Source organism: Muscardinus avellanarius (genome assembly GCF_963383645.1).
Source record: "Muscardinus avellanarius genome assembly, chromosome: 2".
NCBI classification, from domain to species: domain Eukaryota; kingdom Metazoa; phylum Chordata; class Mammalia; order Rodentia; family Gliridae; genus Muscardinus; species Muscardinus avellanarius.
In genome coordinates this window covers 4,984,733-5,007,826 of record NC_137787.1, presented here as the reverse complement: position 1 = coordinate 5,007,826, position 23,094 = coordinate 4,984,733, and the positions used below count along the sequence as shown (strand labels likewise).

Sequence of the window (23,094 nt, the reverse complement as noted above, 5' to 3'; positions counted from 1 at the left end):
TAAAGTGGCCATTGTAAAGCAGCAGTGCTTAGGTGGTCCTTAGGGGACGTTTGTGACAACGTGGAAGCCGACAGCCAATGGCCGCTCGTCTTTATGGAACGATTGTGACATCATGGAAGTCGACAGCCAATGACAGCTCGTCTTTATGGAACGCTTGTGACATCATGGAAGCTGATAGCCAATGGCTGCTCCGCTGTTGCGCATGGCTCACCACGGCCGGCCCCTTGCAGAGGCCGTTCAACCTGCACTTTCTTTCTAAGGAAATTGAAGTTGCAGGCTTCACAGTACTTGACCTGAGGCACCTGACCTGCAGGTGTGGGCCTGAGTTGACCCTCGGAGGGCACCTCTGAGCCCGATCCTCCCCACTGCTGCCCCAAAATGCCACGACTACCACGTATATCGCTCAGAAGTACATCGGTTCGCACTGGGGCTGGGATGGGCCGGCCTGGCCAGCGTGAGCCCAGGATGGCTGCTCGTTTCTAGGGAGAAGCTTCTGTGGACCCGTAGCTGTGAGCTTTGGAGGTGTTTAGGGTCTCCCTTCCAATGGAAGCTTTGCTGGAGGATCCCAGTGTGAAACAGGGCAGCCGAGTGGCTTGTTCTCCCAGGGGCCAGGCAGAGGCTGGACTCTATAGGCCGGAGCCTCCAGCCCAAGGAGGCTTACTTGTATGCAGACTTCTCCCCCTGCAGGCCCTTCCCCTTGAGTCCAAAGTAAATTTCTTAGAAGATCACAGAACCTCTTGCTTCAAACTCGAAGGTGGCCCATCCCCTGGGGTCCACAGTGATGCAGGCATGCTCCATTCTCCACGCAGGGACAGGGAGCCTTCTGTGGGGAGGATGCTGTCTTACAGCAGTTTTAGATGGTGTTTGTTGGGGAAAAACTAAGAAAACTTAGTGAAAGGGACATGGGTCATTGATAGCAGTGGGTTCTCATGATGGAGACGGATTCACGGAATCCAGCCTGAACCCTCTGGCCAAAGTGTTAATTCAGTTCAGTTTTTAAAGATGGTACTTGGGGAAGAGAGCCCTGAATAGGTTTTATTCTAAAACTGCTATTTTGTATTTTTATCCCCAAAGCTCTTAGAACCTTGAGGTGTCAGGAAGTAGAATTTTAACACTGGGCAAGAAGCCGTCTCTTCAAACCTTAGTTTTCCATATTCTTTTTGAGCAGCAATATCACACTTTTTTTCCCCTCAAAAAAATACTTTTAAGTAATGCTCTAGTACCTAACAGCATTTCATTAATAATTTAAAGGTCCAGTTGATAAATTTCCAGTTCTTCATTTATTGAAGACAATAAAGATGTTTGCATGAACACAAAGTAGGACCTGAGGTTTTCATATTTCAGTTTTTTATCTGCCTTCACATCCAATTAGTTTCTGCTTTGTTTACTTGGTGTCAAGAGCCCTTGATCTATCCAAACAAGTGGCCCCGTTTTTTTCCTTAAACATATCAACCTACTTACAACTTCAAAGGACTCTTCAATTAAGTTAGTTCAGAAGTGTTGAAGTATTAGGCACAGGGAACCTTCTGAAATGCCAAGTCGAATCAGTCAAAGCCACGGCTCCTGTTTCTTAGAAGTTTCCAGACAGAAGCCGCCTTCATCTTGGCAGCGTTAAGCCAGCTGTGGCGTACTGCAAAGCAGCAGCTGACCTGTAGTGACTGCGTGCCCGATTGAGTCACAGTAGTGAAGCCGGCCCTTGTGAGGAGGCGGTGCCCCGGCACGCTGGCTTGTCTGCGCCGTTCGCACATACACACACGCGGCACAAGGGCTGGTCCTTGCACAGCCACACGTGCATCCTCCTCACCTCTCAGTGGGCAGCATGATGCTTCAGTGTGGGGGTTGGTTGTGACCCCAGTACAGTTTCAAAAACACAAGTTTGTTAAAAAAAAGAAAAAAACAAACCATACTTAGCGCGGTGCCTCTCGAACTCCCGAGGCCTGGCTGGGGAACTGGTCTTCCTGCACACTTTGAAATCCTGTTGCCCCTGAGCCTCACAGCCAATAACAAGCCCCACCTTTGTGGACCCTGTGCCCTGCAGAGGTTTTGACCCAGGCCTCTGTTGGCACATCTGTAAGGCTGACAGTGTGCACCGTAGTTCCCTGGAATTTCACGGGTTCTCTTGAACTGCACATTCAGATCTTTCTGCATTTCAGAAAAATCCCTTTGTCTTTTATCTTTGAGCAGCCTTCTAGCCCTTTGGGGGCATTTGCTGTCAGAGACCCCATTTATCCCTTTGTCTGTCTGGCGAATTCGCTTCTTTCTGTTTTTTCTTGCCAGTCTCCTGGCCTGCTGCGCCTCCTCACCTGTCCCTCCGGGACTCTCTGCACCTCGCCTGTCGCTGCTCCTCCTCGCCCAAGTCCTTCCTCTGCTCCCAGGGGCTCCTGGGCGCTCTGTCCCTAGGGAACACCTGGCTCCTGGGTCAGCCATGTTGGTGGGAAGCGTTTGGAAGGGGTTTTCTTCCTTTTCACGTTTGGATTTTTCCACCACTGCTCCCTCGTGTGGGACCGTCACCCAGCATGTGGACCCATTCCTCTGTCCCTACTCCCTGCTGACATCTCTTCCAGATTCTCTGTGCTAGTCCCGGCGCCGTCTGGACTCTCAGGTCATCCGTGCTGGGCAGGATTGACCTCGCTGGGGGACCGGAGGCTGTCACTGGCTGGCCCCAGGAAGGCTCCTCTCACTTGTTAGGTGCCATCCTGCTTCCCGAGGCAGGGGTGGGGTGGGGTAGAGGAGGCACCCTCCCCGGGGACCCTGGACCGGAAGGGCCACTCCAGTCAGCAATACTGCCATTCACAGACCCCGGTGTGTGTCCCCGCTGCTGCAGGGAGCGAGGAGCGAGGGGCTGTGGCAAGCCTCGCTGCCTGGGCTGCAGGACCAGGATGGTGTCATTGCTCCCAAGGACGGTGATTTCCCGTGAGCGCACTGCACTCTGCCCTGCCCGCCATAGTACCTCCAGATAAAGGTGGCATGGCCCTCCGTAGAGAACAGGGCTCTGCTCTTCCTGGGAATTTGCTCCACGCCCTCTGCCGGGTCCCCTTCCCTTGCGCCTGGTGTCACCCTGGGGTCTCCCGATGTGGCGGTCCCTTCCCCACCTGGCTGGGTCTTTGCTTCTGGGGAACTCTCCAAGTTCTCCACCAGGGCTCCACAGGCGCCCGCTCGCCTGGGGGTGGGAGAGGCAGGGCTGTGCTCTGGTGTCTGCTTCCTCCACCTATAATTTGGGATGAAGTGATCTGGGATGCTGCTGGCTCAGTGTGGGGTGGGCTTGGGTCCAGGCCTCCTCCCGCCAGCAGGAGAATCGCCTTTCGAGGCCTGTTTCATGTAGCTGTGTCCCTCTTCTCCCTACAGGGTTTTCACCCCCTCCACATTAAGAATGGACAGGGAGGGGTTGAATTATGGTCAGGTTTCACCCTGCCCTCCTAGCCTGGGCCTTTGGCTTCCTTGTCTTCCTCTTTTTCCTTTTACCTGGGCCCTGGGGGGATCACCTGGAGCCGGGGCCCCGCATCTCCCACCCGGGTATGCGTAGCCAGCGTCATGTGTTAGATCCTGGTACATAGTCAGTGCATTGTTCAGTACTAACTTTTCATTTCCCAGTACAAGTTAAAAAAAAAAGTTGGCGGAGGAAATAAAATCTGATTCTTGGTTAAATTTTGTAAGCGAATGTTACCAATAAACCCCTTTTCCCAGTGTAAAAATAACATGTGGTCCAAAATTCCTTTGAAATGTCACAATACAGAAACTTTTCCAAAGACTCAATACTAGTAAGTTACTGACTCCAGTATTTTTGTCAGAGTTTAAAAAGCTAAATTAATTTTTTAAAAATTGGCAACTGTGTGCCGTGGCACACGGGCCTGTGATCCCAGCTGCTTGGGAGGCTGAGACTGGAGGATGGCAGGTTCAAGGCCAGCCTGGGTAACATAAGGAAACCCTGTTTCAAAATTGATAATAAAAAGAGCTGAGGGTGTAGCTCAGTGGTAGATTCAACCCCTTTGTTGATTCCCCAGTACTAAACTACCCAAAAAAGGACACACTCACGACCTGATTTGTTTTATGTTTTCTTAGGGAGAAACAAAACAGTTCACAGTTATTTTGGGGGTGCCCTTCTCCAGCCACATTAATCAGGAGACAGTGACATCTGCAGATGCTTTTCTCCTGGTGCCAAGTAATGAAAGAGGTTTTAGGAGAATTTTTAAAACATCTTCATGGAAGAGACTCTGAGCCCCGACTGGAGGAGCCCCAGTAGCGTCCTTATGCCCCCTCCCTCGCCGCAGTTGCCACTGTGTGAGGCCGGGGCCGCCGCAGAGGCAGAGAGGCTCACCCTTCCAGCTGCAGTAGGCCCCCAGGCTGGAGCACGCCCCGCCTTTTCTATGGGAAAGGGATGCGGCGGTTCACACAGTCTATACTGGAGTAGCGTCCGTTCTCTGCTTCTGTGTGAGGCAGAGAGCATCCATGGTAAAAGACGGAAGTTCCAGGCAGGATTTTCCCTTTTGATTCCATAAGTACAGTAGTTACTAGTAGTGGACTGGGAGAGGACAGACCCCTTAACCTTCACCGTCGGCCCTCAGGGCCCCAGAAACCCGCTGCAGGCTGCCAGGCTCATTTCTCTCAGGGAAGTGTTTTGGTCTTACTTATTGGCAGGACTGGGGATTGATCCCAGGGTCTTGCACGTGCTAGGCAAGCACTCTACCACTGAGCCATGTTCTCAGGCCCCCAGGCTCATCCCTGGACAGGCTCGTGTTAATGGGTGTGTGGGATGCTACAGGGTCACGTGAGAGAGAGAGGTGGGGTGAGCAGAGGCAGAGGTCCTGGGTCGAGCCATCCTCCTTCAGGCTGGCAATGGGGTCTTGGTCATGGTCTCAACTTTCCTAAGTGCAAATGGATGTCGGCGGCGGTATTGGGGTCACAGGAGGAGAGGAATAGCAGGTACCGAGGGAAGGAAAGAGCTCTGTAAACGCCAGTGTCGGTGGCTGGCTGCAGCTGCCATCGCTCTCTGCTTGCAGAACTCCTAAAGACACATTAATAGTGTTCAGTCCAGTTAGCAAAGATGACAGAACAGAAACCTCCAACATCTGTGGCAGTGTGTACTACTAACACAGCTCTTTTTTGGGATAGGAAAATTCCTTTTTTCCCCCCTTAATGTAGAGCCGGCAACACAGATGGGATGCTTGCTGCCCCTCTCTCTGTGTGGACCACACTCGGAGTTAAGAGAGACAAACCACGCCAGGCGTGGTGGCGCACGCTTGTCATCCCTGTACCTGGGAGGCCGAGAGAGGATCACAGGTTCACAGCCAGCCTCTGGCACTTAGTGAGGTTCTCTGCAACTTAGTGGGACTCTATTTCAAAAACAAAGAATAAAAATATAGGGCAGGGAATGTAGCTCAGAGGCAGAATGCCTCTGAGTTCTGTCCTCAGTACTGCAAAAAAAAAAAAAAAAAAAAAAAAGAGGGACAACCACATGGTAGCTCCTTCCTGCCTGCGTTTCACCCCAGAAGAAGGCCTGTTCTGTGACCTACTCCAGCACCCCAAATTTAGAACTGGCCCCACAGCGGAGGCACACACTAGTCACCGGTGCAGTTGGCTCAGGTCAGAAGGGAAGGACGACACCTCAGGACTTTAAAACAGGTTTAAAGAAATGGAAGAACAGTTTTACGTGTCCTCCTCTCCCTGGCCCGCCGCGCATTCCATCCTGCCCGGCCGCGCTCTGCGCTGCCGGCCATGGGGAGAAGACGACGCGGATTCGCTGGGAACACGAGCCCAGGACACACAGGGGCAGGGCAGCACTCGGCTTTTCTGGGGACCCTGAACCCTAATAAATCACAGGAGACAACTGAGTCTGACAAGAGGCCTCTTCTGTGTGTCAGAGCCGATCATTACGGGGTGAGCTCCCTGGGCACCCTGTCCAGTGAGGCGCGGTTCAGAGAGGCGAGCCAGCCAGGGCGCCAGGGTCTGCTAGGCCCTGGCATGGCACACTGCGGGTGACGTCGCCATGGCTGGGTGGGAGCAGCCGTGAGGGAGGAAGGGACCTGATTCTCCATCTCCTGGAGCCGCTCTCACAGCTGAGTCTTGGCCTGAACGGCCATTCTGGTTCCCCGGCCTGGGGGGCCAGCTTGTCCCCCAGACGGCCTGCCCTGAGTACCTGCTCACAGGTATGCTGAGCCCGGTGCCTGCCACCAGTGTCATCACAGAGGCCAGGTTTGGGGAGACTGAGGACACTGAAAATAGAATATCGCTGATATAATTTATTGTTATGAAATAGTAATCAGCAGCCAGAGAAGACTGAACATCTCGCAGGTAGCAGGTTCCTAGCACAGGCCGTAGGCAAAGCTGTAGCCAGGTGGTAGGAATACTCGGTTGGATAAAGTGGGCCTGCAGGAAAATAATCGGAAATTAGACATCACACGGTCACTCACAAATCTACATGATTAGCGAAATTAGACATGGAGTGAGTTTGGTTATATCCTCCATAATTTTGGCAGGAAAAAATACCTAGTGACTGGGATAAATAAGACGGCAGCTTGAATTTAAAATATAGGTTGAGTCAGGCGTGGTGGCTCACGCTTGTAATCCCAGCATTTGGAAGGCTTGAGACAGGAGGATTGCAGTTTGAGGACAGCCTCAGCTACTCAGTGAGGCCCTGTTTCATTTATTTATTTATTTATTTATTTATTTATTTATTTATTTATTTATTTATTTATTTATTTATTTATTTATTTGTGGTACTGGGGTTCCTAGAAGCCCTTCTACCTCCGGGCTACACTCCCAGACCTATTTTATACTTTTTTTATTTTTGGAAACAGGGTCTCTTAAGCCAGCGCGGCTGGCTTTGAACCTGCGTGATCCTCCTGGCTCCGCCTCCCAAGTGCGGGGATTACGTGTTCCCCAGGGCCTGGATGAGACCCCGTTTCAAAGTAAAGAATAAAAAATAGGGCTGGGAGTATAGCTTGGAGGTAGAATGCCCCGGGTTCCATTTCTAATAATAATAATAATAATAGTAATAAAATATAGGCTGAGATCTCTGATTTGAAACTCTAGAATCAGAAGGCTCCAAAGTTTAAACCGTTTTGAGAATGACCATGATGCTCAGGAATCCTGGCGTGGGCGCGCGTCAGGTTTCAGATGAGGGATGCTCACCTGGTGAAGATGCGCACGTCACATACAAAACCCGGGAGCCGCCGCAGCCTGAAATAACTCTGGTCCCCAGCATTTCGGATAAGTGCGCCTCAGCCCCCAGGACAGGGACGCCTGCCGAATGCCAGCCGCGCTCTCAGAGACCTCCCTTTCGTGGTGCCAGGGGTTCAAGCGGGCCGTGGGGAACATGCTTTGAGTATTTGTTTCCCGGCTAGGCCTTCTTTCTGCACTTGAGCCTGCTGGCCACCGATAGCACCCGTTTTTGTTTGTTTGTTTGTTTTTTGCGGTACTGGGGATGGAACCCAGGGGCATTCTACCTCTGAGCGATGCCCCCAGCCCTATTTTGATTCTTTATTTGAAATAGGGTGTCACTGAGTTGTAGCTGAGGCTGTCCGCGAACTGTATCCTCCTGCCTCAGCCTCCCAGATGCTGGGATTACAAGCGCGAGCCACCAAGCCCAGCTTGGTAGCGCCCTTTTAATCCCATTCTGAAACTGTCACCAGCTGGGGCCTAAGCATCTAATTAGTCTTATCTGGATATCCACCTTTGGATTCAGGCGAATACCATGAACCCAAATCTGATTGATTTTCGTTCCCTGACTTTGGTATAATAACAGAAAACCATACAAGCCGGTTGCCTGTGTGGAATGTTTGAAGTGATAAAATACTGAAAAGAAAAGCAGTATTAGTTACACCTGTGCCTGGGGCGGGGGTTCTAAAGGACTAAGTGTAGGAAGAGGCCTTCTCGAGGAGGAAGAGCTGCCTCCTGTTGAGCCATGCAGACCCGGGCCGGGCCCTTCGCCCAGGGTGACCACACTGAAGACGGGCCGAGCCGAGGTCACGGCAAGGCTGCGATTCACCATCTGGATGTGACTCCACAGAAATATCTGGACATGAGATTCACCCAGCCGGTGCTCGCCTGGCCCCCGTGCAGGGTGCAGAGATGCCCGTGGGGAGCAGGGTCATCCTGGGAGGGGCGGGTGCTGATGTCCACTCCTGCTTCCCGGGGGGCTGGGCGAGATAGGCTGAAGGTTTCGGGCAGGCGGGGGTTCTACATTTGCCCTGGACAGGCCCCGCCCTCTGCTCTTGTTTTGGAGGTCATCTAGTCTAGTGAGGAACTTGGCGTGAGACTAGCATGGTGGTGAAGTCTGGTGGAGGCTGGGCCCCAGAGCCCACGGAGCACAGGTCCTCATGGGCACCATGTCTGGGGAGATGCAGGGCTCCCAGCCCCCTCTCAGGGGCGGGGACTGACATGGTTGGGTGTGCGCTTTAAAACAGGGTGGGAAGGTTTTCTTTGTGTTCTGTTGTTGAGCAAACTGAACACTGAACAGAGGTGGCAGCGTTCTCTGTTACGCCACGGTGAGGGAGTGACCACACGTGTGTGTGCCCTCTAGCGGGAGGGTCAGCGGCTCACACGAGGCTCGGGTAGCAGCTGCTCTTGGGAGGGCCCTGGGCCCTTCTTTGGATTGGGGTGGGGACGCAAGGTCTTTGAACTCTTGGGCGCCGGAATGGCCCAGACCTGGGCTCCTGAGTAGGAGGCCCAGCGGTGGCCCTGGGAGGCAGAGGGCCCATGTGTAGTCTCTGGGGCCGGCCAGAGAGCCCTGGCCACACTGACTTGTGGACTTCAGTTATTTGGGGCTTTCATAGGGTTTCTGGGAGTCGTGCTCTTCACGGGGGAGTCAAGACTTAGAGCCAGGAAGTGATGCGATATTTTCTCAAAAATAAGACTTGAGAATCTTGCAAGGGAGAAGGTCACCTAGAGCCAACTCTGAGCCCGGTTCTCAGATGGGGCGCTTGGAGATGGAGCCACAGGTGGCCTGGGGGCTCCCCCCTGGGGGGTAAGGTGCAGGGTGTGTGGGGGCAGCCCTGGGAACTTCATTTGGCCACCCTTCCTCCACGCACCCCGTCCCGGCAGGGCCGGTGGCTTCTCGCTAACCCAGCACGGTCTCTAACACCTCCTCGTCCGCCGCCCGCTGTCAGCCATGCGGAGCTCCATCCAGTAGCTTCTGTCTAACACGTGTGTAGTGGTCTAGCATCCTGCCTCAGTGTGCCCCGTGCCTCCAGAGCCCCACCCTCATGCCGTCTGTGTTCCCCTCCCTAGAACTGGGTTTCCCTTGAGGAGAATACAGGTCTCGCCCTCTGCTCGTGCAGTGGACGAGGCAGCCGTCGAGCGTGAGCTTGCTTTTGTGAACCCAACAAGAGAATGACGATTTTGTGTTCTCTGTTTCCCCGTGAGTGAGAATTTCTGAACTTTACGTCTAAAGGCTACACAGGATTCCCATGCTTCTCAGCCGGGAGTTCCTGGCCTTGCACCCAAGGCCCTGCCTTCGAAGCAGAAATGTCCACGGGTTCTTAAAGACGAATATTGAAACCTGAGCTCAGTTCTGAAATTAAGGAGTTGCTGGAGACATCTGAAATCCAGTCTCAAGTACTCAGGGCGGCCGCCTAGGGTGTATTTTTCCCCAAGCGAAGCCCACGTCTGTCTGCCCTCCCTCTGCTCTATTTCTCTCTGTAACCAGGTGTTCTGTGTGTGGCAGGTGGCAGGTTCAAGAAAGAGATTGTGGTGGATGGACAAAGCTATCTGCTGCTCATCAGAGATGAAGGGGGCCCCCCGGAGGCGCAGGTGAGTATTGCATGCACTCCCAAGCCAGCCTTCCCCCTCTTGCTCCTAGGCTTCGGCTTCAAGATGCAGTTCTAGCTAGAAGTGTCGGGCTCACTGCTGGAACCATCAAAGTCGGTCTGTGTGGCTGACTTTTCGACCTTCTGATTGTTAGGAAGGAAGGAGAAGCGGAGTCGGCGTTGTTAGCCTTTGTTGAAATTGCTGCGGTTTCTGTTGTTCTGGCTTGTTTCTTTCTTTCCCATTTTGGTTTGACCTCTGGGACAGCGAGGTAACGTGGAAAGCTGGCCGGGTGGACTTGCGGCCTCCTTCCCGACGGCCGGAGCTGGAGTCACCATGTCCTCTCTGGCTTCCTGGCCCAGTCTGTCTCCCCTGAAGACCAGCCTGCAGTGCATCTTGATTTCTTTGAAAATTCCTAGAAAGATGGGCATTCTGCAAACCCAGCAGGAGTGTGGGAAACCCCTTTCTCAGTTGGCTTCACGTCCAGCTAATAACGTATGAGCTAACTACTTGAAAGGAGCCAAGAGCAGTAACGGCCGGTGACCCATTCGTGGAGATGCGGTACTGCGCGTCTCCTTGGCCTTCTTTCTTGAACGTATCTCTTCGTGAAACTAAAGGATAGGATTGTAAGACAGTTAAAGTGGCAGTCGTTGATACAGGGACCACACACATTGGAAGACCACAAAGACACACCTGTCCCGGTACCTAGGAGAATGCAGGTGATGCCTGGACGGCGGGTGGGTTTGCTTTCTACTTGCCCCAGAATATAAGTGCCGGAGTGACCGGGGATGGTCTTTTTCCTGGTCACGTGGCTTTTTCCAAGGCTAGCTAGAGAGCCAGCCTTAGCAGTGTGTGGAGAGCCCAGGAAAGCAGCCCTCCATGGAGGCCCTGGCTTAGCAACTTCAGGGATACCATGTTTCCTGCCCTGGAGAGCCATCAGCTCTGGCGCTGGTCAGGGGAGAAGCCAGCCAGGCTGCCAGTGCTGACCGTGGTGAGAATGGTCTCCACTGAGAGCAAGTATCCTGGGCCCACACCAGGGAGTGACCCCCAGCCCAGGGTCTGGACCGGGAAGCCAGTGCAGTGCTGGGAAGATTGAACTCTGATCGCCTTTCTGTTTGAGAATCTTTTGGGGCCTGGGGTGCAGCTCCGTGGAGGAGCATGCACTTAGCATTCTGGAGGTGAGTTCCATCCCTAGCACCAAAAATGAGAATTAATAAAATAATAAAACCCGCCCTTTTTTGGCTATCATATAAAGCCCATACCTCCTGTTTCTACAGCCCCCACCCCGTACTGGCAGATTGGAATCCCAGGATATTGTCTCAAGTGGGATTTTTTTCCTCTGAAAGAGATCCTTTTTTTTTCTAATGCTCATGGAAAGTACGGCTTTTGCACAGTTTAGAATGTCTGGACTAAAGCCGGGTGTGGTGGCGCACGCTTGTAATCCACGTGTTTGGGAGGCTGAGACAGGAGGATCGCGCAGGTTCGAAGCCAGCCGCGTGCGCTGGCTTAAGAGACCCTGTTTCCAAATAAAAATATAAAAATAGGTCTGGGAGTGTAGCCCGGAGGTAGAAGGGCTTCCAGGAACTCCACTACCACCAAAAAAAAAAAAAAAAAAAAAAATCGAAATTTGCCAATGGGAAGCCATTAGAACAGGTGGTATTTATTGAGTACCCAGGGCAGTTGAAATGTGCCCTCCAGAGAATGGGTGCTTAGACGGCTCACGCTTCCCTTGTGAGAAGTGAGTTTAGTGGCGGGTGGTGCTGGGGTTCCAGCCCTTGTGTTGGCTGCCGAGGTCTGGTCCCTGGGCGGCAGGTAGGACATGAGAGGTGGGCACTGCCCCGCCAGCCGGGCCTGGGCTCCCTGAGGAGCCCTGCTTCTTCCCAGCCTCCAAGACGCTTTGGCCAAGGGCCTTCATTTATTTTTATATGTATCATGAGGACCTCAGTGTTACAAAGTCAGGCCTGTTATACCTGAACACATTCTTCAGTTGTAAGTGGAAGTCAGGTTTTAACCATCAGGAATTTGCCCGTGTGTAACTGAGAGCCAACCTATGGCCTTGAAGCCACCCAGGGGCCGATTTTTCTTTTAGAGGTGGCAGGCGGGGTGGTGTCTGTTCTTTTCATTTTCACTTAGATAAGGTCCTTGGTGCATGACGGGGGGTCAGGGTCCACTGTGGCAGTTGGTGTGTGGGGAAGGGAGCTGCAGGGAGCCCGGGTGCTCAGCCCCAGCTGGAGAGGCTGTTAGTAGCAACAAAGGCAACGGGCACCCGGAGGGTTTAACCTGCCAGAGTGAGGGCTTGGTGTCGGGCAGCTGGATGCAGGTGAAGTGAGTTGACAGGGACGTCGGAGAGGGCACCTCCGTCAGCTTGATTAATTCCTAAAAATAAGGAATTTCCTTGTGGATGCTGTTCAGGCTGAGGGGCTCAGATTTACCATATGGGGGACTCTCCCGCCAGCCCAGCGGCCAATGGTGGGCGTGGGGATGCTGCTGGAGGATTCTGGACAGGCTGAAGGACCCCGGGGAGGGGCCGCCCCTCAGTGTGAGTGCCCAGCAGGGCATCCTGGAGGGTCTGAAGAGGTTTACCATGGGACAGCAGCCCTGGACCCCCTCGGTGCCCGTCTCAAACCTGGGAAGGCCGGGACAGGGGGTGGACATTTCAGAAGCACGGACCCCAGAGATGTTGGCATGGTCTGTCTGTGGGCGAGGGACCTGGTCCTCAGGGATCACGGGGCCCCGCGTGCTCAGGAGACAGCATCAGGGAGCCAGTGACAGGGCACAGCAGTGGCGGGGCAGGACGTCCTGGCGCTCCGGAGGAAGACCAGGCGGCGCCCTCGCCCACCCTCAGCGCCTCTCTCCCTCCGCCCTGCTCTCTCTGCAGTTTGCCATGTGGGTGGACGCCGTCATATTTGTCTTCAGCTTGGAGGACGAAATCAGTTTCCAGACCGTGTACCACTACTACAGCCGGATGGCCAACTACAGGAACACCAGCGAGGTCCCCCTGGTGCTGGTGGGGACGCAGGGTGAGTGGCTCCCGCGCGGGGCTCGGAGCGCACGGGCTCGGGGCTGGGGTGTGCACTTCAGTGTGCAGGAAGCTCGGAGCGGTCAGAGGAGGGACGTGCAAACCAGGGCTCCTGTGGGGCAGAGGGCCACGGAGGGAGCTGAAGCCGCCCGCCCTCCCCATCCGATCTGTGGAGAGGACACTTGGCCAGCAGCCACACACACACACACACACACACACACACACACACACACACACACACACACACACACACCCCCGGCACACAGACAGCACGCACACATGACACACACACAACAGGCACATTCACAACTTCTCAGCACACACGCACACATCCCAAATGCTTTACAGAAAGTGGATCCATTTTCTTTTTGTGTCACGATATCTTAATTCTCTGTTGTATATAACAATTTATAAACAAAAGGCTTATTTTATTAAAATAAATATGCTCATTTATCTTAATAAAACTTGCTTAAACTCTTAGTGCACGCTTAAAGTGATAGTGATTTCTGACATATGTCGGGTCTTAGTTCTTCCTGATGGCTGATGTCTTATGATGCTGGCCTGAGTTTCGTCTCGCAGGTCCTTCAGAGACCGGCTTCTTTCTTCTAAGGCCAACTAAATCTTGGTTGTGACCGTCACCTGGCGTCAGAGCCAGAATTCTTGTTCTTGGCTGTGGTTTCACTGATGAACAGGTGTCTGCCGCGGGGGTAACTGAGGTACCGAAAGGGTCCTTTTCAAAAAGTCAGACCAGAGGCTAAATTGAAAAGGGCTTTATCAAAAATATGGGCCACTTACCAAATAGTCATGGCAAAATGTTTCTCCCTTCATTTCTTGGTTGAAGCCTATTTTGGCCAGTGCCTCTGGAGCCAGTGTATCTGCACGCCTCTCCCCGCCCCAATGTCGGGCTTTCCCACAGGAGACATTAGCCCTGCGGAAACGCAGGAAGGGCTGAGCGCTGCACTGGGTGGCATTGGAGAGTCGCGGGCACAGTGCCCGGCTGCCTGGACTGGGTCTGCCGGGGAAGCTGAGTCACAGCCAGGCATGGGTGTCGGGAGAAGCAGAGGAGTGTGGAATAATCTAGAAGCACGCTAGAGTTGGTTTCCTGGACCGTACTGCCCCCTCTTGTGGCACCTGTAGTGGCCAGTGGTCCCTGTCATCATCAAAACCTTCAGAAGGCTGGTTGAGCCCACACCTTACAGGAGAGCGTTCTTGTGCCTACAGCGCCCCCTAGTGGTCACCAGGAGGCAAGGCCCAACAAAGAAAAAGGCCTTGGTTCTTTTTAAAATTTGCATATTAATTATGCAAAATAGTGGGTGTCATTGGGACATTAATGTTCGTGTATGCGTGTAACAAAATCGATCGGTTTTTCCCGCGGTGCCTAGGCACCTCTCCCCTCTCTTGCTCATCCCCTTCCTTTAACTCCTTGGTGTGTCCGGTTTTGATAACATTCCCCCGCCCTTCAGCGTCCACAGCCCTTGGTTCTTACTCTGTTTTTTCTTTTCTGTCCTGGGGATTGACCCCGGGGGGTGCTCTGCCTCTGAGCTACACTCCCTGGCCTTTCCGTTTACTAAATTTAACAGAGTCTCACTAAGTTGCTGAGGGCATTACTAAGTTGCCGAGTCTGGCCGCAAACCTGTGATCCTCCTGTCTCAGCCTCCCTGGCTACTGGGATCACAGGCATGCGCTACTCTTAGTCTTTAAGTAGAGTTGGCCCTCAGTTTTAAACTCACGGACTCAGCCAGCTGTGGACTAAAAATACTATTTTAAAAGTTTCGTTTGTGCCAGGTGTGGTGGCGCGCGCTTGTAATCCCCGAGCTTGGGAGGCGGAGACAGGAGGATCACGCAAGTTTGAAGCCAGCCACGCTGGCTTAAGAGACCCTGTTTCCAAATTTTAAAAAAAGTACAAAATAGGTCTGGGAGTGTAGCCCAGAGGTAGAAGGGTTTCTAGGAACCCCAGTACTACGAAAAAAAAAGTTTCATTTGTACTGAACATGCATAGACTTTTTTCATTATATCCCCCCCCCCAAATTCAGTAACACACTGTATTAGGTATTATAAGTAATCTAGAGATGGTTTAAAGTAGCCAGGAGAATGTGCACAGGTTATGTGCAAGCATGCTGCCATAAATGTGGGGCCAGGGGGACCCATGGACTTTGGAATCCTTAGAGGTCCTAGCACTAATTCCCCTTAGATACTGGGGGATAGCTGTGTGCAGCACTGGTATATTTGGGGTACCTGTCCAGAGAATTCTCAGTCAGTAATATCTTAGGTGTGTGCTTTTCTTAAGCAATCTGCTGGAAGTTGTCCTGACTCTGCAGAGTAGGATTTTAAATGCAGCTGTCCTGTGGCTGACCAGGTGTTTCTGGGCAGGTGCATGCTGGGGTGACCCGGGCTGGGGCCGTGTCTAGGGCTCAGGGTGCCTCTTGCTGTGTTCTGTGGTGGTTCAGTTCCTCTCCAGGCTGGGAAGATCAGCCTGGGTCCTCCAGTGCTCAGCGCACAGCACCATCTCTGATGGAGTTTGGAACTAAGCCGGTGAGGGGAGACCCCTGGGCATCGGGTCGCCCTCATCCAGGCGCGGCCTGCTGTGGCCGGTGGCCTTGACCCCGCCTCCTAGGCGGTGGAGTAAGCAGAGGGACCCGTGGGAGCCTGCAGTGCAGCGGGCAGCCATCCGTGTCCACCAGCGGTTGCCCTCGCGCCTTCTGTTTCAGCGCGTGGTGGGTCTCACCAGGTGCCCCTTGGGCTGGCACAGCAGCCCGTCTCTGCCTTGGCCCTCTGAGCCTCCGCCTGGCTGAGGAGGGCACCTCTGCGCCTCCTGTAGGTCACCTGTGTTCATGGAGAGGCTGTGGACCGGCAGCCATGGGGAAGTTGAAATCCCTGAGTTAGCCACCCCTGGTTGAGAGTGGTGTGCCCAGGCAAGCATCCTCTTCAGAGAGAGGGTGCGCCTCCAGAGGCGAGCACAGGGATTGTCCCCGTTCTCTGTTCCTAAGCCTTCGATCCCTTTATCCCAGACATGCCCCAGGCACTAGGAAAGGCCGTCAGGTAGAGTATAGTTCCTCAGGGAGAACCCCTGACCCTTAACTCCCTCTCATGGCGGAGCACCGCAGGCCTGGGCGCAGGAAGCTGGGGCGGCTGGGCTCCTACGGCGCAGGTGGGTGCCGCGCTGTGTGCGTACGGCCTCTGCGGAGCTCTTTGGAGCGGCACCTTGGGGCACTGGAGGCAAAGCAGGTCAGGGTGTACGTGAGGGACCCCAAGTTTCCTCCCTGCCTGTTGGGGTCAGTGGCTCTAGAGGTCAGGGGTAAAGGGGTGGGAAGACCTAAGGAAGAGCTCTGCCTGTTCTCCAGGGTGTGTGGTCTGTGGAGGCCCGGCAGGGAGGTGGAGCCGAGCACGGGGTCAGGAGCTGCATGGATGCGTTGCTGTCGACTTAATGTTTGTGAAACACGACCTCAGTTTGCTCGAGTGGAGGAGGAAGCAGGGTCTGTTAAAAGCTCTGAGATAACGGTGGAATGAGGAGCGAGACCAGGGTAGAGCCACAGGTGGCGCGCCGTGCAGGGCGGGAGGTTGGGCTTGGCGGGGCGCACAGGTGTGTGTGGGCTCTTATGAAGACGGTGGCAGAAAGGAGCAGCTCTTCCACCCAGGATGGAGGGCTCCGCCATTGCTGGACACGATTTAGGCTGGGGGCTGCTCCATGGCCTGTGCTTGCCAGAGTACACAAAACCTTTGAGAACTTACTAGGTTTCTAACTTTTTTCTACTGTTTTCTTTTTTTAAAAAATGGTTACACTTCTGAAAAAGATACCTGTTTTCCTTACCTGTGAAATGCAAGTTAGATTTCCTAATCTAAAAAAATCAGGTTAGAAAGACTCTGCTCTGGACAGTCTTCTGTTTTGGACAGTCTTCTGTCCTCTAGCCAGATGTGGTGGTGCACACTTCTAAGTCCAGTATTTGGGAGGGTGAGATGGGAGGATCGCAGGTTCATGGCCAGCTTCAGCTACTTAGTGAGGTCCTATGCAGTTTAGACCCTGTCTCAAAATAAAATAGGAAAAGAAGAAAGAGAAGAAAATGAACAAGTCATTTTCTCAACAATCCTGTTTTTCCTACTTCAGAAGATGGGGCGCCAAAGGTACTTTTCACACAAAAACAGATACAATTTGAAAGCTGTTGTAGCCTTAGCTGGGCACAGTGGTGCACACCTGTGATCCCAGCGACTAGGGAAACTGAGGCAGGAGGGTCACAAAGCACAAGTTCTAGGCCAGCCTGGGCAACTTAGCATGATCCTGCCTCAAGATAACAAACTTACAAGTGCTGGGGCATAGCTCAGCAGTTGAACACCTCTGGAGACGTGTGTGTGTGTGTGTGTGTGTGTGTGTGTGTGTTAAGAAAACTGCCCCAGTTTTATATATCTTTTGCTATGGCTGGTGGAGCAATCCTACTGGTGGCTTTGTTGAGAGAGTTTATTGTCTGTAGTAGAAGATCATACAAGACTCCCCAAAAATCAGGTTAGAAAGCCTCTGCTGTGGACAGTCTTCTGTTCTGTACAGTCTCTTTTCAGGTCCAGTAGCTGTCCCTAGCTGGATGTAGTGGCGCACACTTATAAGCCCAGTGAGGGTGAGACGGGAGGATCGCAGGTTCACAGCCAGCCTCAGCTATTTAGGCCCTATGCAACTTAGACCCTCTCTCAAAATAAACAATATATAAATAGGGTTGGGGGTGTACCTCAGGGGTAGAATGCCCCTGGATTCCATCCCCATTACCAACACACACACACACACACACACACACACACACACACACACACACACGTTCTTTCTGAAACAAATTCTGGATTTTGAGACTTGTTATTTGGGGTAAACCATGTTCCCTGAACTCCAGGCTCTTACCTGTGTTGTGGCCTCTGGGGAAGGTGTGGCTGCCAGGCCACCCGGACGGGAGTCACGGGTGATCTGTGCTCGTTGTCACACACGCTTCTCTTTCCATCTCTGTTCCAGACGCCATAAGCTCCACCAACCCTCGGGTCATTGACGACGCCAGGGCGCGGAAGCTCTCCAACGACCTGAAGCGGTGCACGTACTACGAGACGTGTGCCACCTACGGGCTCAACGTGGAGCGGGTCTTCCAGGATGGTAAATACGCGCTGCGTGGCTGCCCCAGCTCAGCTCCCGGCAGAAGCGCTGTGCCCGGTGCGGGTGACCATGGCAGCCACCAGGGGGTGGGTGGGCTCCGTAGCGAGGCAGGGGCTGACCCTGTTCGGTCCTGCTTTCTTTCGGTGGTGTTTGTAGAAGAGACAGCAAGACACCTGCTTGGGGGCAGTCCTGGGATGGGCTGAGTGTAGCAGTGCCTCCCGTTCTGGCCCCGGGTGAGCAGTGCTCAGGATTCTCCAGCCTGCACTGTGAACCATTTTCTCACGGTGATTCCTCATTCTTAATCCAGTCCGGTCTTTGAGAAGGGCTCTGCATTCTGCTGTTAGGCTTTGAGGAAATTTGCCAAGAAGGGGCAGCCCCGTTTGGCCCACTCAAGGCCGAGAGTGAGGACCAGCACGTAGGGATGGCTTCATGGTATTGCCTGTGTTATTGAGCACCCATTTCAAGGAATAGCCACAAACCAGGCAGGGACTTCTCCTGGTGGTGCTGCAGGCTCTGTGGTGGTAAAAAGCCACGTCTGTGAGGTGATGCCAGATGTGGGTGTGTATGGGGGAGATGGGAGGCAGGGTGGTCTCCAGCCCTGGCGTCAGGAAGGTCTTGGGGAAGGATGCTCTGGGCAGAGGGTCCCATCTCTGCCGAGCATCATGGGATGTCAGCCCGCCTCCCCTTCTGGTTAGATCCAGGTGGCTCTGGTGTCAGGAGCGGAGCGGGGCCAGCCAGGCTTGGGCCCTGCAGAGGCTGCCTGGGCTGTGTAGAGGTCAGTAGGCCTGCACTGACCCTGGGGAGACCTGCTCACAGCGGTGATGGAGAGGCTGGCCAGCAGCCAGGCCCAAGCCTTTGCTTCAGCCCCCAGTGTGGTGCGCGGGGGAGACCCACGCAGGAGTGGCCCACGTTTTGCGCCTTGGTAGTTTTAAGGACCCTGTCAGGGTTTGAACTTGGTGTTTTCTTCCCTCCACCTGGAGCCAGGCTGCATGCTGTCTGAGCCGGGCAGCCAGCCGCTTCCTTGCCAGCTCCATAGGCGATCACGTGAGTTTCAGTACACCTGCCTCACATCACCCTTCCTGGCTCACTGCTGCCTGTCACCTCTCACAGGCCAGTTCCAAGGAAGCTGGGTTTCCTGGGAGCAGCGCGTGGCCCCTGGGGTCCCTCCTGAGCAGGTCCTGCGCAGCAGCCCTCCCGTGAAGCCCTGGAGGCACAGGTCTCCACGAGAGCCTGGGTGCTGGCTGCCGTTGCTTGGCCTCAAGCTTTTGTGAGTTACAGGGCAGTGCTGTGCGCCTGTGCGCGGCCCTATGGCCAGCTGGCGGCTCTCCCCGCGGGTGGGCTCTGCCACTCTCTGGCTGAGCCTGGGCCTTAGTGGACACGCCCGAGGCCACTGCAGAGTCACCATTCCTGCTGGAGGGTTGGCGCCTCCTTGTGTGGCGGGCTTTCTTCTTACGTTTATTGTGCTTCATAAACACGAATTTCCCATAAATAAACTGATCATGTATACATAATCACACACTTTTTGATCCTGGGGCTGGCGACCTTGCAGGGCCTTCCTGCCAGACATCTGGTTTCCGGTCATTCTGAGTGCACCTGAAGCAAACTGCTGTGGTCTGAGGGCCTCGACGGCACGCGGTCACTCCTTAGCACTCTGGAGCTGAGCGTGCGGGGCCAGGCGCCGGCCCAGCTCTGACTCCTCAGGCAGCGAGTGGACATGAGCTCGGCTGTCTGCCTGAGGTCACTGGCCCCATCCATGAGGGCCCCACCCTTTTGGCTTAGTCACCCCCAGAAGCCTTCTACCTTGGGGGTTAGGGCTTCAACATACGACTTGAGGGGACACAGACGTTATCCCTACACCCCAGGATGCCTGGCGTCGCCGGCGGGCGGGAATCGCGTCACTGTATCTTCAGCGAGGGGAGATGGCGAGAGGTCACAGGGCAGTCAGTATGTTAACAAGTGAGGTGAAAGTGTGTGCGCTGCCGGGGCAGCTCTTGGGGCCTCAGCCACGCCGGGGTCAGGACACGCGTTGTTTTCTTGGTGTCTGTCTGCACAGGCTTGGGGGTCTTCAGCCCATGAGGTTATTTCTTATTTTAGAAATATCACAAGAAATGTTAGGACTTCCTAGAATCTGAAAAGGCAGCAAGTAGTCTTCATGATGTTATAACGTCTGACCACGGGGGGTGGGGGGGTATGTAAATGTAACTTTTAAAGATAAGATTGAGATTGCTCTGAATATTTATATGGTAATTATATGGTATTCATTCATTCTGTGATACTGGGAATTGAACCCAGGGATGATCTATCTCTGAGATACAGCCCCAGCCCTTTTTATTTACTATCTTGAAACGGGGTCTAAGTTGCCGCAGCCGGCCCCAAACCTGTGGCCCTCCTATCTCGGCCTCCCACGTCCTGGGATTACAGCATGCACCATCGCGCCTAGCTTATATTTCCTTATCTGTATTTGTTTACGTAGATCATAAATGCCTCTCGTTGCTAGCAATGCAGGCAGTTGCTGACTGGGTAGAGTTCGTGCAGCTATTAGGACCCAACTTAATCCTCGGGAAGAAATAGCTTCAAGGTGTGTAGTTAAAGGAACCGAGACTCAAAAAAGTTTTGTAACTAGACAAAAAGCACATCGCCTGAACCAACCCCTCAGCCTGGGACCCAGGAGCCTTGGTGCCCAGCCAGACGCTGGCCATTGACATTTAGTGCCGCAGACCAGATCCCTCTGCCTAAGGGCGCGCTGGCCCCACCTGCATGCTGGGGAGCCTGCCAGCTCACCCCACCCTACCGACCTGGGGCACTTGGGCTTCTTTTTGACCTGCTGACTTCCTTTATGCCCTAGGGTTTACTTTTCCTTGTTGACGTTTTGCGTCTTTGCATTGTAGAAAAAAAATAAATTAAAAGCGAGTAATTTCTGTGCAGTAGGTAGTTTATAAGTAAGAGAGCCAGCAGCCAGGTGCTTCCTGTGGTCCTGGTCCGATCCTCAGCGCTGCAGCCCTTCGGCTCCTTACTGCCTGCGAGGGGAAGGCAGATCGTGACTCGGTGGGAGACGCGGCTGTGCTCGCGGTGCTTTGGGGCTGTGGTCTGGTCCTCGGGCCAACAGCGCGTGCTCCAGGCGGCCCGTGGGGAGGGCTCTCCTGGGATGCAGGGAGTGTGGACCCGGCACAGCTTCCTCCCTCCATCTTTCCTCCCCTTGCACAGGTGCCCGGCCGCCCAGCCAGGGGACAGCAGGATGCAAAGCACGGGGGGGTCTCATCCCTCTGGAAGCCGGGGTCCTCAGGGAGGCCGAGTGCTGAACAATGGCATGGAGTGTTAACCTGGGCAGGTGCGACGGGCCGGGAGCCCTCCCTCCCTTCCCCTTCGCAGCAGCCTGGGACCATCCTTGCCATGTGACTGGCAGGTTTGTGGGGCCCATGGGGCAGCTGGATGTGCGTGGGTCTTAGATGAGCGCCATCTTTAGAGGATTACTGTGCTTCTTCCCGACTTGGGTGTGAGCCTGAGCGGATGTGTCTGCCCTCTCTGGATGACCAGCAAGGCCCCTAGGAGGATGCCGGGGGCCGGGCAGGCGGGGCACACGGTGTGGCAGCCATACAGACCGTGTGAACTCTAAGCAGTGCTGTTTTTTGCATGAATCGTTCTGATACGCATCCCAACACGAGTTTTGTGTGTAGAATTTAACATTCTTGCATATATATTCTAGTCTAGTCAATTATTCAGTCCCTATCTGAGCAACACATTCTGCATAGCGTAAGTCCACGCCCAGGTGCGCTCCGCACTAGAACCCGAGCTTGTTTCTCGGACAGTAGGGAAACCCGCAGCGCGCAGTAGCTGCGGACACTGGGCCAGGTCAAGATCCATGGAAGAAAGATGGGTGCAGATTGCCACCATCTGCCTACTGGTCACCCGGGCCAACTTGGTGATCACAAACAGCGGCCCCTCGTGCTCTTCAGTAGAAACAGTCTGGTTCTGGACTCGTGAGGGTGAGAGCGCTGGGCCTTAGCCCGAGAAGGCTGCTGTAGTGTGCCTGCCCCGGGCAGCCGTCATGCTCGCCAGGGCTCCTCGGATTCTGGTGGGTGGGCACCTGGAAGAGGGTCCCCGTTGGAGGCAGGTCTGTGTCCACCCTTCGACCTCATGCGCTAGCAGTAAATGCCTGTGTACCTGCAGTAAATGTCAAGAACGCTGTCTCAGTGACCATTCCCTTGATTTTGCCCTGACCGGTGACGGCCCGCCTGGCCCCTGTGCGGCGGCCGAGAGCCACGAGAGGCTGTGCCGGGGCTCTGCGAGGGGCCTCAGTTTACTTCCTGCCCTTTGATCCCAAAGATCAAGATTCTGGTGTATGAAGAATTCCACTTCTCATTAAGCATCTGCAGCCGCGCAGTCCTAATCACAGCAGGGTCCAGGCCGGGTGGCTGTGCTAATGGGCCTGCTCGTGCCGCCTAATTGCTTGCGTCGGAGTGCTGGCGTGCAGGCCGTCTTCTGGGGTTTCCTCCTGAGCACCGCATCATCTAGCTCCGCCGCGTTCTGCTGACACGGCAGCCTTTGTTTACGCTGCGAAAGGATGTGTCAATTAGGCCTGCCCCCGCTCTCCCAGAACCGCCGGTTCTCCATATTGTGGTGGCCTACTAAACGACTTATTTTTGTTTCTATTGCTTTTCTCCTTTATCATGTGAAAAATTTAATTAGATCACATGTGTGTGCGCACGTATGTGTGCGTGCGCATGCATGTGTAAAAGAGTAAGACTGTTTACCGCTGAAGGCAAGCCATGCATACATGCATAGGTACATTGGGAACTTAGTGTGCACCGAAAAAGGGAACCGCTGGGTCACTGTGCTCTGCTCACATATATTTATATATATATATATATATATATATATATTTTTTTTTTGCGTTACTGGGGATGGAACCCAGAGGCATTCTACCTCCAAAGTACACCCCCAGCCCTATTTTTTTGGTATATATTCTTTATTTTAAAACAGGGTCTCACTGAGTTGCAGAGGGCCTAAGTAGCTGAGGCTGGCCACAAACCACGATCCTCCTGTCTCAGCCACCCGAATGCTGGGATTACAAGCGTGTGCCACCACGCCTGGCTGTATTTTTATCATTTCTAATGATTGATATTTATACAAAGGTTAAGGGCTCCTGATGTAGGAGAGCATCTCTAATTAGGCCCGGTTTCTAGCTGGTGCCCCTGGCGCGGCCGGCACCCTGGCC

At 53.9% G+C, this 23,094-nt stretch overlaps 1 protein-coding gene across 2 annotated transcripts in view; it reads left to right on the top strand.

Moving 5' to 3' along the window:
- Nucleotides 1-23,094, top strand: part of AGAP1 (ArfGAP with GTPase domain, ankyrin repeat and PH domain 1) — a gene marked incomplete at both ends in the record, with an annotated part of 517,572 nt that overhangs the window by 188,822 nt on the left and 305,656 nt on the right. For both annotated transcript variants that reach the window (XM_080719974.1, XM_080719973.1), the window contains 3 exons: nucleotides 9,662-9,747; nucleotides 12,620-12,761; nucleotides 17,745-17,879. In XM_080719974.1, coding sequence (XP_080576100.1) covers nucleotides 9,662-9,747; nucleotides 12,620-12,761; nucleotides 17,745-17,879 — 363 coding nt within the window. The remainder of the gene's footprint in view (nucleotides 1-9,661; nucleotides 9,748-12,619; nucleotides 12,762-17,744; nucleotides 17,880-23,094) is intronic.